This window comes from Phascolarctos cinereus, unplaced genomic scaffold (assembly GCF_003287225.1).
Source record: "Phascolarctos cinereus isolate Bilbo 61053 unplaced genomic scaffold, phaCin_HiC Scaffold_4;HRSCAF=312, whole genome shotgun sequence".
Lineage (NCBI taxonomy): Eukaryota > Metazoa > Chordata > Mammalia > Diprotodontia > Phascolarctidae > Phascolarctos > Phascolarctos cinereus.
In genome coordinates this window covers 474271672-474287687 of record NW_027555847.1, presented here as the reverse complement: position 1 = coordinate 474287687, position 16016 = coordinate 474271672, and the positions used below count along the sequence as shown (strand labels likewise).

Genomic DNA, 16016 nt, shown 5'->3' with positions numbered 1-16016 from the left:
CAGAGCATTGGGATAGTTTCTAGGGAGCTACAAAATTTAGATATACAAGTAATGCTCAGGTCTTTCTCACCAGAATTTTTTGGAATCACATTTAAGTCAACTACAACTTGACTATGTAATTCAGGGATATCTCCCAGACCAGCTTCCTTTTCATTAAGGCATACCAAGAAGGCTATATCTACCAACTGGTAGGATCCCAATACAACTTATCCACACTCAATCAGAACAAGGTCACCTCCACTGTATCCCCAATTCCCTTCTTCCTCCCAACCTAAGTAGCAACAACAATATACTGACTGTAAGCTTTCAAGGGTTGCCACAGCACATGCAGATCACGCAGCAAATTTTAAATCCTAAACTCGCTTTTTCTAGCATGTAATCTGTGTACCTGGGAAATGCAAATTTTGTTATCAGTTTTTATGTGGCATAATGAGTAAACACTAGCATCTGGAATGTCTACACTCTGTTGTACCAGAATTTGGATAGTGCTAAAAATGGGTATTCCATTAGCTGGGTTTAGGAAATCTTCATTATAAAGAGATTTTCCTTGTACTGATCATAAACATGAAATTTGTTTCAAAATCAAATTTTTTAAAAAGATCTAGGTTACTCACTGTTCTGTATTTTTTATTAAAAGTCAACTTTGATGAGTTAAAATTTAAGCAGCAGGATATAGTAGCTACAGTGATAGATTTGGAGTAAGGAAGACCTGATATCATATTCATCTCTGACAATTAATAGCTGTGTGAACACAGGCCAAGCTCTCAGAGCCTCAGTTTCCTCATCTATAAAAGGGATGGATAATAATGCCTGTAATACCTACTTAAAATGGGAGCTGTGAAGCTTGAATGAGATAATGTATATGAAGCACTTTGCATCCTTTAAAACAGTATGTAAATGTAAGGTATAATTATTAAAATTAACACCTGTGCATAATTACTCCAATCTTAAGTAAAGGAAAGGGACTGGACCTGTGATGTCATTGGTGTAGGGAACTCTGGGTAAGGAACTTCTACCAATGCTGTTCCCTCAGAAACTATTCCAAACATCTGCCTTACTCAAACCTGCAATGCCCCCTTAAACCTCCTCTACGTGAGGACCTTGCCTCTTAGTTATTCAAAAAATTGAGGCCACTATACAAGATCTCTTTATCTCAAAACTCCTTGAGGTTATTTCCCACACTTTCCTCCTTTTGTGTACTTAGACAAAACCCTTCTACACAAACACTAGATCTCACCTACTCTCGTCTTCTCCAGAAGATTTCTTCCTCATTTCCTCCTCCTCACCTCCAACCTCTTCTTATCAACTGGTTCCTTCCTTACTTCCTTTAAAAATATCTACGTTTCCCCCACCCTTACAAAGCCTTGAGTACACCAAACCTTCCCTTAAGCTACTTATTGTCTCTCTTTCTTGTCTCAGCCAAACTCCCTGAAAAATATACTCACTGCCTGCACTTCCTCTCTTCTCATTTACTCCTCAGCCTTCACCATCTGGACTTCACTCAATTGAAAATATCCTTTCCAAAATTACCAACATCCCCTCAATTGACAAATCCAATGGTCTTTTCTCAGTCCTAATCATGTCCGTTCCTCCTGACACTTGACATGTCGACTAGGCTTTCTCCTAGATACTTTCTCCTCTCTGGGATTTCATGACACTGCTCTTTCTTAATTAGTCTTCTACCTGTCCAACTGCTCCCTCTCAGTCTCCTCTGTGGTTTGTCATCCATGTTAAGCCCCCTAACAATGGATATTTCCCATGTATTTGGATCAGGCCCTTCAGTTTTCTTCTAAACCTCTCTCTCAGTAACCTCAACAGTCCACATAGGTTTAACTATCACTTCTACAATTCCTAGATCTTTATAACTAGCCCCAGTTTTTCTCTCAGCTTCAGTCACACATCATCAATTGCCTATAGGATATTTTATACTGGATATTGAGCAGACATATCAAATTCAATGTGTCTAAAGCAATGTGTCTCAACCTTTCTCTCTTCCAAACCTCCCCATTTCTGTCAAAGACACCACCCTGTCATTTTCCTTTATCCTTTACTCCCTACCAAATCTATCTTGTCCTCCTTAATCCTTCCCCTCCTTGAGACTCCCCTATTTTAATTAAAGTAATTAATATTTCCCCAGTCTATTAAGAATTCATTTGATGCAATCATTGACACTTCCCTCTCCTTTAACTACCACATCTCCAATCAGTTGCCAAATCTGGATTCTACCTCCATAGAATCTCCTGACTGTCCCTTTCACTCCATTTACACTGCCACCACCCTACTCTACCTTTCATTGCCACTTCCCTGGATTACCGTAATGAGCATACTAATTCCTGGTCTTCCAGGGACAGACTCTCTCTATCCTCTATTCCATCTCCAAAAACCAAGGAGAGACTCTCTCTATTCTCTATTCCATCTCCAAAAACTATCAGTGGCTTCCTGTTGCCTCTAGGATAAAGCACAAACTCCTGAAACTGAAGTTTAAGATCCTCTACAATTTTACTCCAATCTATCGTTTAGCTTTTATTTCCGCTCCTATCCCACACTGTACATTATAGTCAAACTGGATTGTCTAGTCTTGAAATCAACATGATTATCTTCCACCTCTGTATATTTGTACATTTATTAGGTGTGAGATCATGAACAAATCATTTAATGTCTCTAAGTCTCAGTTTCTCAAGACTTTATAAATGGGAAAGATCATGCCTCTAGTACCTCCATCCTAGGTCTTTCAAGAAGCTCAAATGAGATGATGTAGTAAACTTCAGTTATTATAATTAGAGTATTCCTTGCACCTGGAATGTACTCTCTCATCTTTACCTTTCAAAATCTTTTTCTTCTTTCAAGGTTCAGCTCAGGTGCTACTTCCTCCAGCCTTCCCTGATCAGCCTACCTACGATCATATTAAGTTCTATACATGTTATATCTCTTCCCATTCTGCCCAGTAGAATGGAAGTTACTTAAAGACAGGGACATTGTTATTTTGTTACTATTCCCAGCATCTAGCTCAGTGACTTGCACAAAGTAACCATTCAATAAATGTTTGCTAGATTAAACTGCTATTTTGAAAAGTAAACTGCTCAACTGCAAGACAGACAACTTTCTAGATAAAGGAAACATTCTGAGAGCCTGCTAATAACAGCAGTATGGTTCATTCACTCACCAGTTCATCTAGGAAGCAAGCTACCACTTATAAAAAAGTGACTTTTGACAAGCTTTCGAGGTGCTGCAGGAGACAGATGCATCCTTGGGCCCTCCCAGGCTGGGCCCACAGTCCTTGGACCTTCAGGGTCTGATTTCCTCCCTCCCCTCACTGTGGGTGGGTCTTTCGAAGCCCCAGCCCCTACATCCCAGTGCCTCCGTGGCCTGCCTGGTGTGTGAGTCCTGCAGACTAGCAGGCTAAGCAGCAGCCACCTATGGCCAGTTCATTTGATTAGTTCTGATTGAGCAGCCTGCCCAGTTATCAGAAGAAATCTTTGCGGTGACTGTGATCATCTTCTGCAGGCAACAGTAGCTGTTAACAACTTTGAGGCCCAAGAGGATTGAGGCATCAGCAAAATCTACAAACTGGAAATTTGTCTCAAGTTTCTCATCCTGAAAGTCTCTTCTCAACCCTTCCATCATGTGAGAAAGCCTGACTCCACTGCCTAAGCAACGGAGAATGGAACCATTTTTATGTCAACTCCATAACCCCTGTAACTTTAGGAGGTGCCAGATTCTGAGGGTCATCTATACGAAAAGCTGTCAAAGGAGACAGCTTTGACTTAACTAATCCAATGGCAAGCTGTCAGTGTGGCCAGGCCAGGCCTCTCCTTGTATGAAAATCCCTAGCTCTTCCTCTATTAAGACTATGGGAATCCTGGTCCTTGCTGGTACTACTAGAGTTGGAAGAAGCTAGAAAACTTATTCTGGTGGATAATTGGACTCTATGGGTCCTCAAGGCCACAGGTTTTATATAAACTATTCTTGTCTTCCTTCCTGAGGAGAAAGCTACCCCAGGAGCAGACTGTTATAACAATAATGGTCCCTGATGGTACTACTAGAGTTGGAAGAAGCTAGAAAAACTTGTGGTCAAGATTCCCTGCGGCTCTGTACTGGACCCTACATTACAATAAACATCCCCATCAGCCCTCCTCCTTCTGACAACCTGCCATGGTGCAGAGTATGGGAAAGGCTGCCCCTTGCCCTCTCTATTTGACCCAGAAGAAGCTTCCATAAGTCTGTTTGTGGAAGCTTTTCTTCCATATGAAGGTGAGCCCCATCCAGAGAGGACTATGGCTTTGACTAGACTGAAAATCTGTGATGCTGCAATAATTTAACAAAACTGTTATAGAGTTTACCTCGAAGAGAAAAAAAAAAGAAAGAAAAAAAATGACTTTTAATCAAACTTCCAACTCCAAACAAGATGTAGTCAAGTTTCAAACAATTATTTCAAAACCTCATACTGCTATCTATCTTTGACTCCTCTTCCCACAATGAATATGTTGGCTACCAAGCCTTACCAATTCTACCTCTGAAATATCTCTTGCAGCCTCTTCCCCTGCTTTCTAAAAAGATAACACTGAGGCTGGGAATATGAGTGACTTGAACAATCGAAAGGAAAAGATGTAAGTCTAGGCCTATTCTCTTCCATGAGCTCCAGGCTCACATTTCTGCCTACCTACCTATCATGCACTTTTACCACAACCGCAGTTAAAAAGTTTCAAACTGAACTCTCACTTCCCAAATAAAACCTGTTTCTCTTCCTGACTTACCAGTTTTTGTACCACCACCTTCCCACTTAGTTATTATATCCTTCTTACTAACATCATATATTTCCTTGTGCTATAATTATTTATGTATTTTCATGCCCCTTACCCAACTATATTAGGACAGGAGCCATGTTTTATCTTACTCTTCTTTGCATACCTTTCAATGTCTAATGTAACATCTTACACAAAGTCAGTGCCCAGGAAATATCTCTTGAATGAGTGAATGAATATTCAATGTAGAGATCAAAAGTTAAACCAACGTGTAGAAGACAGAAATCTCCACAGGAATACAACCAAAGCTATTACACACAAACTCATGTTCTGAACAAGTACTTTTAAGACTGAGAAATTCTTATAAAACAAATGATTCACCATATAAAATGCTCTAATATGCAGGTACCTCATATATAATTTAGAATCACTGATGTTTTAGCTTGGAATATTACTGCATTAAGTTCAAAGCAACAACCAAATAATCAGACACATGATGTTACAAGGATAATAACAGCTTACATTTACACAGCATTTTACGTTTCCATAGCGTTTTACATACATTATCTCATTTCGATCCTTAGAAGTGCCTTTGAGGTACGTAGTACAATCTCATGTCCATTTTACAGATGAGGAAACTGAGGCTCAGAGTAGTTAAGAAAGTTAACAAGTCACATAACTATTAAGTGGCAAAACTGGAACAAATCTAGGTCTTCTATATCCAATGCTCTTTCCCACAGGTAGGTCACAAAGCAGTTGTATACTTTTTTTTTCTAATGCAAATAGTATTTTATTTTTTCCACTTCCATGTAAAGATAGTTTTCAACATTAATTTTTATAAGATTTTGAGTTCCAAATTTTTCTCCCTCCCTTCCATCCCCCCAACCTGATACGGTTATACATTATACACTTTTACTGTATTTCTAAGTCTCTATTGTTTAAACTTTTGTGAAAGTTTACAATTTTTCCATGGTGAAAAGAGCTGGACACCAGTCAAGGTCCCTCATCATCATTTCTCTTATTATTTTTTATTCTCAACTTAAACGCCAAAAAAGAATATTTCACATACCCAGCAGAACACAAAAAGAGGAATGTATATGCAACTGTGAATCTTCAAAAACATATAATGATTCCACTTTACTTTCAAGACTGTCTTGCTTGTCTGTGCTTCCTTCTGCACATATTAAAAAAAAGTTTCCCTCCCCAGGTTCTTCATCTGTAAAATAAAGGAGAATACTACCTATATTAACTAACCAAAGGGGAGGGCTGGAGTGGGAGGAAAGCACTTAAAGCCTTAAAGCCCTGCATAAATGTAATTCTTTCCAGCTCTCCTAAAATCATAATATTAAGCATAGCATTATTAAAAAGAAATGAAACAGAGAGAGCACCTTGTCATTCAAATTTTATCAAGCATACTATTAATATAACTTTGAATAGTTGCAATTTTACTATTTTGAAAAAACCCAACATTAAAGAAAAAAATTCAAGTGAAAAAAAAAATCCTGAATGGATGCCTCTATTTCCTTGTGGCAATATGTATGGAAAGAGAAAGGGGGAAATGGGATATGGATAACCTTTTACTTTATACAGAATGAAGAAAATACAAGCAGACAGGTACATTTATCATGTACCAAGCAAGATAAAACACAGAAAATTTTTCCTAAAATTTAGTCCTTTATAAACAAAAACAAAGGTACTCATGTACCTTCATGTAAGAGTTGGAACCAGTGGACTTATCTTTCCCAGGAATGTGATAAGGGAGACAGACAACAATGCAATTCTAACTCTACTGTATGCATCTTGGCACTATATCCATATATTATCTACAACGGCTTAATTTTTCCATTTTGATCAGGCTATGGGGGCCTATATTTATATTTTTCCCCAAATACTTCCATGAAAATCTAATAGAAAGTTGAAGCAAGACACTGATTTTATTCTGGAACCATGTCCTTACTTCTCTTAAACCTAGAATTTGATCTCAAGGCTTCACCAGATTAAACTGCATCCTCAGGGAGATGCTCACACCAAGAACTACACCCAGCCATGGCTCATTCAGGCTTTGGCTTATCTAACTATCACTTTAAATTTATAATAGTTGGCATATATATAGCCAAAGATTTGCTAAATGCTATACATGCATTATCACTGGACAAGCCAGTAAGGTAAGGACTATTATTATCCCCACTTTGTAGGAAATTGAGGCTAAGGAAGTACTATACAAATGCTAGCTATTATCATTATTATAGGCGGTAAAAAAGTATCTGAGACAGGATTTGAACTCAGGTCTTTCTAAATCCAACTCCAACATTCTTTCACTATGCCACTTTGCTGCTTAATTTCACAATTTAAGTGTTTTTTTTTAAAAAAAGACTAATATCTCACTACACACAAAACCCTAAACACTTCTTTTTAAAAAAAATTCTTCAGTTCACCAATCCTCCAACAACAAAATAGTGCAGAACTCTTCACCTCAAATATCAACTCTCCTGGGGTGATCAGATTTAAGGTAGGGATGGGGCAGCTGGGTGGTACAGTGGATAGAGCACCAGCCCTGGAGTCAGGAGGACCTGAATTCAAATCTTGACCCTCAAACACTTATTAGCTATGTGACCCTAGGTAAGTCACTTAACCCCAATTGCCTATGGGGGGGGGAAGGAAAAATACAGATTCAAAGTAGGGAGATAAGAAGGGGAATGAGCTTGAACAACTCGTCCTCCCCATGTTAACAATGTTTTCCTCCTCCCAAGCCTAATATTTCCTATCCCAATTTCCCCTTCTTTGCCATTTGATTTTGCAAATCCTTTTAAAAACTGCAATACATTTGCAAAATCAAAAATTTCCAACTAGAAACATCAGTGAGAATTGAAGTCCACGTACATGAGGCATGATTCCTACAGCCGGGACCCTCAGGGCAGTCAGGCTCCTACATTCTTGGCCAGATGACACTTTGGGTGACATTCAAAAGGCTTCACATGTATTATCACATCTGCAAGCTATGGCTGTTATGATTTTCTTTAGGCTGAATCTGGGTTCTGAATCATAAACACAAGGCTGTATTTATTAAGTCAGCATTTGAATGCTGTTAGAAAGCCTTGGGTAACATTTAAAGACTTGAAGATCATCAGGAATTTCTGATAAGGGATGGCAACAGCTCTAAAGAAAGAAGCATAAACTTAATCTTATTAGAAACAAAATGAAAGAGTAAGGCTCTCTTAGCTTTCCAAACCAGCTGGCATTTATTTAGCACTTCAAGGTTTACACAGAGCTTAATTTGCATCCTCATAACAACCATGTGAAGTAAGAAATGTCGATGCTATTATCCCCATCATACAAATGAGGAAACCTAGCTGGCTCAAAGGAGAAGGGAATAAGCATTCATACAGCACCTGCAGGCCAGACATTGTGCTAAATGCTTTACAAATATCTCATCTGATCCTCATAACTCTTCAAGGCAGGTCCAATTATTATACCCATTTTACAGTTGAGGAAACTAAGGTTAAGTGACTTGTCGAAGCTCTCCTAGCTAGTAAGTATCTAAGCCCACATCTGAACTCAGGTCTTGTTGATTCCAGGCCTAATTCTATCCACCACACCATCTCGCTGCCTCAGAGAGGTGATGTAATTTCTATAAGTTACCAGAGCTGTAAAAGCATCGCTGGAACTCAACCGCTGCACCAGAACTGAACATTAACATGAGAACGACTTGTTAAAATATCTATAGCTTGACTTCACATATGGGGTATGTGTAACAAATCATGTGGACGCTGTGATGGTATGCTAGGAGAAATGCACAAAGGTAGCCAAGCTATTCTCACATCTAAATCGGTGGTGGAACTAAGGAAAACAAACTATACTGGCTACTGAAGAACTCAATTCAGTAAGTACATAGCCACTACTAGGGTCTAGGCATTGTGCTTGGTGCCAGGATACAAAAACAAAAACACAGTCCCTGCCCTCAAGGAGCTTAAATCCTACTCAGGAGAAACATGTATATAGATAAGTAAATACCAAATACACACTGAGCAAATATAAACTAATTGGGGGCAGAAGGGAAGATCTAACTACTGGAAGCAAATTCAAGGAGTACATGAGCTAAATCTGGATGGTGCTAGGACTACAGGAGAGGAAGTAAGGGAGCACACTCCAGGCATGGGAGCCAGTGCAAAGTCATGGAAATAAGAGATAAAGACAAGATGCATAGGGAATGTATGGGAAGCAGCAAGTAGGCTCGTTTGAATGGAAAGTAATGTGCATAAGGGGGAGTAATGTGAAATCAGTCTGGAAAAAGGCTGGAGCCAGATGGCAAAAGGTTTTAAATGCCAAAGGGAGTTTCCATTTTCCTGGTAGCAACAGGGAGCCAATAAAGCTTTCTTAGCAGGTAAGTTCCTTGTGCTTTAGGAATATCAATTTGGCAGCCAGGTGGATGATGGATTGGAACAGGAAGAGATCATGGGAAGAGAGACCAATTAGGATGCTACTGAAATAGTCCAGGAAAGACGTGAAAAGGGTCTAACTTTGGTAAATGGCCACATGAGTACATAAAACTATAACCAATTTGGTGACGAAGATAACTTTATTCAGTGATCCAGGTAAAGAACAGGGTAGGGAAGTGTAAAACAGGGAGACAAATATTCTCCTAAAGCATTTATCAACGTCACAGAAAATGTCATGTTTCCCTGATGTAAGGTTCTCCTCATATTCCTATTTGCAAATGACCCTCAATTACAATGAGCCTCAGAACATTACATAACCTTCACAGAAGTACTACAGAGGTCAGGCTAACTGTCCATAATGGAAAAATAAAGTAGATTTTTTATTTTTAAAATTTTTTTTTGGTAAGTCAATTGGGTTAAGTGACTTGCCCAGGGTCACACAGCTAGTAAGTGTCATGTGTCTGAGACTGGATTTGAACTCATATCCTCCTGACTCCAAGGCCAAAGCTCTACCCACTGAGCCACCTAGCTGCCCTTAAAATAGATTTTTTTTAAAAAATCATATATTGTCTGGATTATAACATGGAATTGGATAGGTACTCAGCAGAGTTAGTCCATCAACAAGTATTTAATCTCAGATGGGTAATGGAAATCAACAATAAGCTTGGTACAGAATTGAGTAATCAGGCTATAACCCATTTGGGAAACCAAAGATTACATGTAAATACTTCAAAGTGCTCACTGACACAAAAACCCATCTAAGACCAATTTTCTTCTGGCAACTGTATGTGGTTGGCAATCATAGCATGCAGGATCTCCAGACAACCAACATTATAACTAACCCAAAGAATAATGAAAAGACACACAGTGGTCCTACGTAGCATGTTACCAAAAATTATTTCATGTTTAACTAACAGTAACTAAAAATTTTTAAATGGTATTAAGATCTGGTATTATAGACATACAATGAGTTACATCAGTCATACAGAAAGAATGAAACATTGGGGCAGCCCTGGCTCTAACACTGCATGACCCTGGGCAAATCACTTAACCTCTCTAAGCCTCCGTCTCTTCACCTATAAAGTGGAAATAGTATTTGGACTATACTCACACGGTTATTGTGAGGAAAATATTTTCAAATGTTAAAATATCATATGAATATTTTATTATTTCTATTGTGGCAACAATGGAAGGAATGATCTGCATTATCAAAAAAGTTTTATAGACTATGAAGTGCCACATAAATGTGCTATTATCATTTTCAAAGTAGTAAGAGAACCACCAAAATATCAAGTCAGATCATTAAAAATTATAGCAAATAATTTTAAAGTACTACAGTGCAAATTTTAAAATTCACTTCTTTGACACTGAATATCTACTGCTGAAGAAGGAATACATAACTTCTAACCATGCCCTTTCCTGATATGAAGCAATCAAATTCCAAGTGAAATCAGGAAAATTCCCCAGCCAGAAAGAGCATTTATGATCTAATCTTTTCTTCTCCTTCTGCTACACCTGGAGACAACAGTACATTTAAAGACAGAATCTTTTTATGATTAATAAAAACTAATTACCTAAATTTTAAAAATACTTTCTTGGATACATTTTTTAAAAAAGCTATTTTTATTTCATCTTTTAAAATATTTTAAAATTAAATTTTAATTTTAATATTGCTAATATCTACATCAATATGAGTACCATTTATACATCTCATCACAGAGAAGAAAAATTCCTAATAATATGGGAGGTGAAATTCTAATGCTTAATCTCCTGAAGCCAAAAAACCACTTAATTGTGCCTAGGGTGAAGAAGAGAAAAAGGAATAGGCAAAAGCTTTTAAGAACTCGGCATTGAGAACAGATGTCACACTGTATTCTGAAAACTTTTATAATTATTCTTTTCTTTCACAAACATAATGCAGCTTTGTCGGCCTCTCCTGATCAGAGAAAGCCAGCAGCAGCCAAGAGACTAATCTGGTACTCACAAAAAGAGCATCATCTTGTAAAATGATCTCTTTCATGTTTCCTGTTACCTTTCCCAAGAATGATGACACTGATCCCTAAAATTAATAAGCAAAATCTGCATAGGTTTCTCTCACCACAGAAACACACACATACACACAAGAAATATCCCTATTTGAACAAGTTATTTTTTTCACAGAAGGAAGGTCAAAAAGAGTCTAGAACAGAAGGAACTAAAAACAACTAATTTTTTTTTGAGAATTGAATGAATCAGTAGATGAAGCAAATGTATTAGGGTCAAAAACTGAGACATAGCACTCAGTCTCTGTTCCTACACTGCTGTATGACTCAGGTGGGTCATTTGAACCTTTGCATTAAAGTGAGAATAACAATAAGGATGTTAGGTTGCCAGTGATAATTAATGGCTGCACAGTTGCACAACACTTTTAATGTATCAAATGCTCCAAAAAAGCATTAATAATGACATGTGTAAGAAATGGACTTGGAGTCAAAGACATTTTGCACAATAACTAGCTATGCGACCATGGGCAAATCATTTACCATCTCTGAGCCTCAGTTTCCTCATCTATACAACAGAGATAACACAACTTGTCCCACATACTGAGGAAAAAAACTTCACATACAATGATCTCATTTGATATAAACATCAGTTATTATTATTATTATTGTCATTAGGTTTCAAAAAGAGAACTGAGTTCAGAGAAAGTACGGGTAAAAGGATGTCATGGATTAGACTTCTCCAAGGCAAGCAAACCCAGAAGGAAAGTGCTCAAAAGTGAAATTCTGAAGACATTAAGAGGCTAGAACATAAACAATTTATTTTCCTTTGTATTCCCAGCACCTGGCACACTGATTTACACATAAATGTTTTGCTGAGTTGTTCAATTTAATTTTAGCCTAACCTGATACTGCTGGAGAAAGGGATTGCCAGACATTTGTGGTCCCAGGCTCCCATGAAATATCTGAGGTAGAGTGCACATAATATGTAATTCTACTCTCTTCTGTAAGGAACTTTCTGCTTTCGTGCAAACTTTCCAAACACAGAAAGAAAAGAGATCCTTAGCCCTGCATTCTACCTCAGAAGAATGAGAAAGTGAAAACAAACAAATACACACACACATACTACAGGTACAGGGTAGTAAAATAATCTAATGTTACTTAACCTCACCCAGGGGGTCTCACTGATCCTCAGTAATTCTTCTACTTATCTTTCACCAACCCCTGATAAGATTTCCTATAGCTATTCTTGTAAATCTTTTCCACTCCCCTAAAAATTTCCAACTCCCAACCTCACTCTCAATTGGTGTGACCACTTCTATTTTACAGAGATGTTTGTTTTCCTGAGGTCATTTGGCATAAGATGCCTCAACTCCCTTCCTCCACATTGCTTTTACTCTTATTCTTAAGGGGATTTAAAATATAAAAAATGCTTTTCTTCCAATAACCCTGTTAGCTAGAACTCTATTATGCTCATTCTACACGAGGAAATTAAGACTAAGAGGCTAAGTAACTTATCCAAGGTAACAGCAACTAAATCTTAGGATTCAAACCCAGGTCCAGCATCCTTTCTATACTTCACTACTTCTCACCTTCCTTTTGGTCTCAAAGTAAACAGTTTTCTTCCTTTTCAGGGCCAACCTCTCCTCCTGGGACCTCAATTAACCATTGCTCCTTTTCTTCTCTTCCCTCTTTGGTCTTTCTAACTCTGTTTCAGGGGGATTCTTAAACTGGAGCATGTTTAATATTTTGATATTTTAATACACCTGAGAAGGGCTTTACCAGACTGCCTGAGGGGTCCATGACACACACACAAAGTTAAAAATCCCTGCTCTACTGGTTCTGTGCTTGGGTATCTGCAACGTTGGGGGGGGGAGATGGGAGGGGGGTAGGAGAGAGAACCTGCCCTTGACCTGGATGCCTCATTTGTTTGTCAAAACATTATACACTTCTGGTTATTTTTCTACTTCTCTGATTTCTCCTCCTGTTTTTTTTTTTAGCTCCTCTTCCTGACTCCTTAATGTAGGGCTGTTCCACAAGGCTCCACAAAGTCTCTTGCCTTTAACTCCTTTCTCTTCTCAAATGCAATAATATATGTAAAGAATTCTGCAAACTTTAAAACTCTATATAAATGCCAGTTATTATTATCATCATTCTTTACTCTTCTACTGTATTCTTTGGGGATCTCATCTTTTCCTACAGCTTCAACTATCTTCTATGCAGATGCTGTCCAAATTTAGACCTTCAATCCAAACTACCCTCTTGGATTCCCAAACAGCATTTCCAACATGTAGGTGTATAGCACCTACATGTCCAAACTGAAATCATTACCTTCTATCTTCTAGACTATTTTTTTTGTTGATCTCATCAGCTCCCATGGATTCAAGCATCATCTCAATGCAGACGATTCTCAGATTTATCGAACCTTTAGCTTTCTCCTGACCTTCAGTCTCACATCTTTCTTCTGCCATCTTTGCAACTGCCAATTCCACATCTTAAATTCAACATGTCTAAAACTTCCAAAATCATTAATTTTCCTTCAAATCCTCCCCTCTTCCTAAATTCCTATTACTGTTGAGGGCATCATCACCCTCCTAGTCACAATTCTAGGCTCACAACCTAGATACCATCTCTCACCCCATCCCCTACCCCATATCCAATCAGTTGCCATGTCCTGTTGATTTTCTCTTTACAAGATTTCTCATATACTTCTATTTCCTCCTCTGACACTGCCACCACCCTGGTACAGCCCCTCATCACCCACACCAGAAGCATTGCAGCAGAAGCCTACTGGTTAGTTTCATTACCTCAAGTCTCAATCCACTCCAGTCCATTCTCCACCCAGTTATCAACTGATTTTCATAAAGTGCAAATCTGACCACTCATCACGAAATTCAATCTCCAATGGCTTATTACCTCTAGGATCAAATGAAAAACTCCGTTTGGCCTTTAAAGCCCTTCGTAATCTGCATCCTTCCTACCTTCCCTGTCTTCTTACACCTTAACTCCCTCAAAGTATTCTCCATCCAGTGACAATGACCTTACTATTTCTTGAACACAGAACCACCCCTTCTCCCCACTCCAGACTGTACCCCAAGCCTGTAATTTTATCCCTAATAGTTCCACCTTCTTCCTTCCCTAGCTTCTTTCAAGTCTCAGCTAATGTCTTTCAAGTCTCACTTTCTGCCAGAAGCCCCTCTCAGTCCTTTCTTGATTTTGCTGCCTTACTTATGAGATTATCTCCAATTTATCCTGGATCTAACTTGTTTGTACTCAGCTGTTTCCATGTTATCTCCCTATTAGACTGTGAGCTAACTGATCAGACTTCTTTTTTCCTGCTTTTTCGCCTTTCATGTTATCCCAACACTTAGCACAATGCCTGGCACATATTAGCCTGTAAATAAAGCTTTGTTGGCTTGACTTGCATGAGAGCAAGGTTTGGAGTCAGAGGTTTTGGGGTTCCAATTCCATACTGATCTCTGATCCTGGAGCAAATCACTTCACCCCTCTGGGAACCATTTCTAAAATGAGGGAACTGGATGAGAAAACTTCTAAGGTCCCTCCTGGCTCTAAATCTAGGGTCCTATCGCCACCCTGGAACATTTAAAGGGCCTGCTCTGCGGTTAGAATGGCGACTCGGAGCTGTGTCCACCCCACTCCGAGGCCCTGGACCCCCTGCTGGGCACACCCCTACAGCCGGCCCTTCCCAAGAGCACTGCCCCCAGGGCAAGGGACAGCTTTGAACACAGAAGCAAGTATTTCCAGATTTTTAAGAAATCGCTCGCAGGCACTCGCAGGCATCCCGGTGTGTCCTGGATCATTCACTTAGTGGGGGGGGGGGAGGAAAGGCCTCCAGGTGTGGAGGCAGGTGCGCAGAGGCTGCCCCCAGACCTGGCGGGAAGGAGGTCTCCTGTCCCCGCCCCCCGGGCGAGGCCTGCTGGATTCCGGGGGTGGGGGGAAGGAGGGCGGTCCTGGGGGAGGGGGCAGCCAGAGAGCAACCCCCCCAAGTCTCTCTTCCGGGTTCCGGGGCCGCGTGCAGGCCGCCGGGCACACGGGTGACGCCGGGCCCTCCTCGGCCCCCAGACCCGGCCTCCAGCCCGGTTCCCTCCTTCCCCCGCCTCCAGCCCCCGGCACTCTCGGCCCCGGAAGGTCACTCACCGCTCCTTGGAGTAAAGCTGCAGCTGCTGCTCCCGCTGCTTCTTGCGGATGAAAGCCATGGTCCCCCGGGCTTGGGGCCCCCTCGAAGAGCCCGGGAGCGACAGGAGCCCAGCACAGGCAGATTCCGCAAGCCGCCCTCCCGCGGCGGGCGTGCGGACCCTGGGAGGGAGAAGAAGGTGGGGCTAGTAACTCCCTCCCCGCTTCCTCCCCCTCGTCTCTCCCCAGACGCCTTGGGTCGCTCTGGCTCGCGCCCCGCCCTCGCAGCCCGCACGCGCAGTCTCTGGCACCCTTTTTCTCTCGGCTCAGTCCAGGCTCCGGCCGGTGCTGGTGGGGGGGTCCTCGGCGGGAGGCTGCTTGAGCGCCCCTTAGTGCGCGTGCGTGAGGCAGCGAGGGCGCGAGGCTGTCCCTGCTTACCTCGGGGAGGAATTGGGGAGCGGGGGTCGTCGCCGAAGTCGAGCTCCAAGGGGTCGAGGGCACGTCCCGGTCTTGCTTTCCTTCTGAGTCATCTGGGGGGTCCCTGCCAGGAGGGGCTCCCTGGTTTTCAGGTGGCAGACGCTTGAGTCCTTGGTCTCAGTCCCCTTCCTAATAAAGCCCGGAGCTTTCGGAGAAAGATGCTGTGGCTTTAAAAAAAATTGTATATAGTCACAACTACTGCATTGCCGCATTTTTATTCATATTTATGTCATACTTTACCCATTAAC

At 40.6% G+C, this 16016-nt stretch overlaps 1 protein-coding gene across 5 annotated transcripts in view; it reads right to left on the bottom strand.

Moving 5' to 3' along the window:
- The window catches only part of NSMAF (neutral sphingomyelinase activation associated factor), a 66581-nt gene extending 51042 nt beyond the window's left edge, over positions 1–15539 (bottom strand). The window contains exon 1 of one of the 5 annotated variants that reach the window (XM_021005903.2): positions 15316–15539. In XM_021005903.2, coding sequence (XP_020861562.2) covers positions 15316–15374 — 59 coding nt within the window. In that variant the 5' untranslated portion in view covers positions 15375–15539. The remainder of the gene's footprint in view (positions 1–15315) is intronic. The other 4 variants (XM_078153402.1, XM_021005900.2, XM_021005902.2 and 1 more) reach the window with 4 other exon arrangements.
- Positions 15540–16016: the final 477 nt, after the last annotated feature.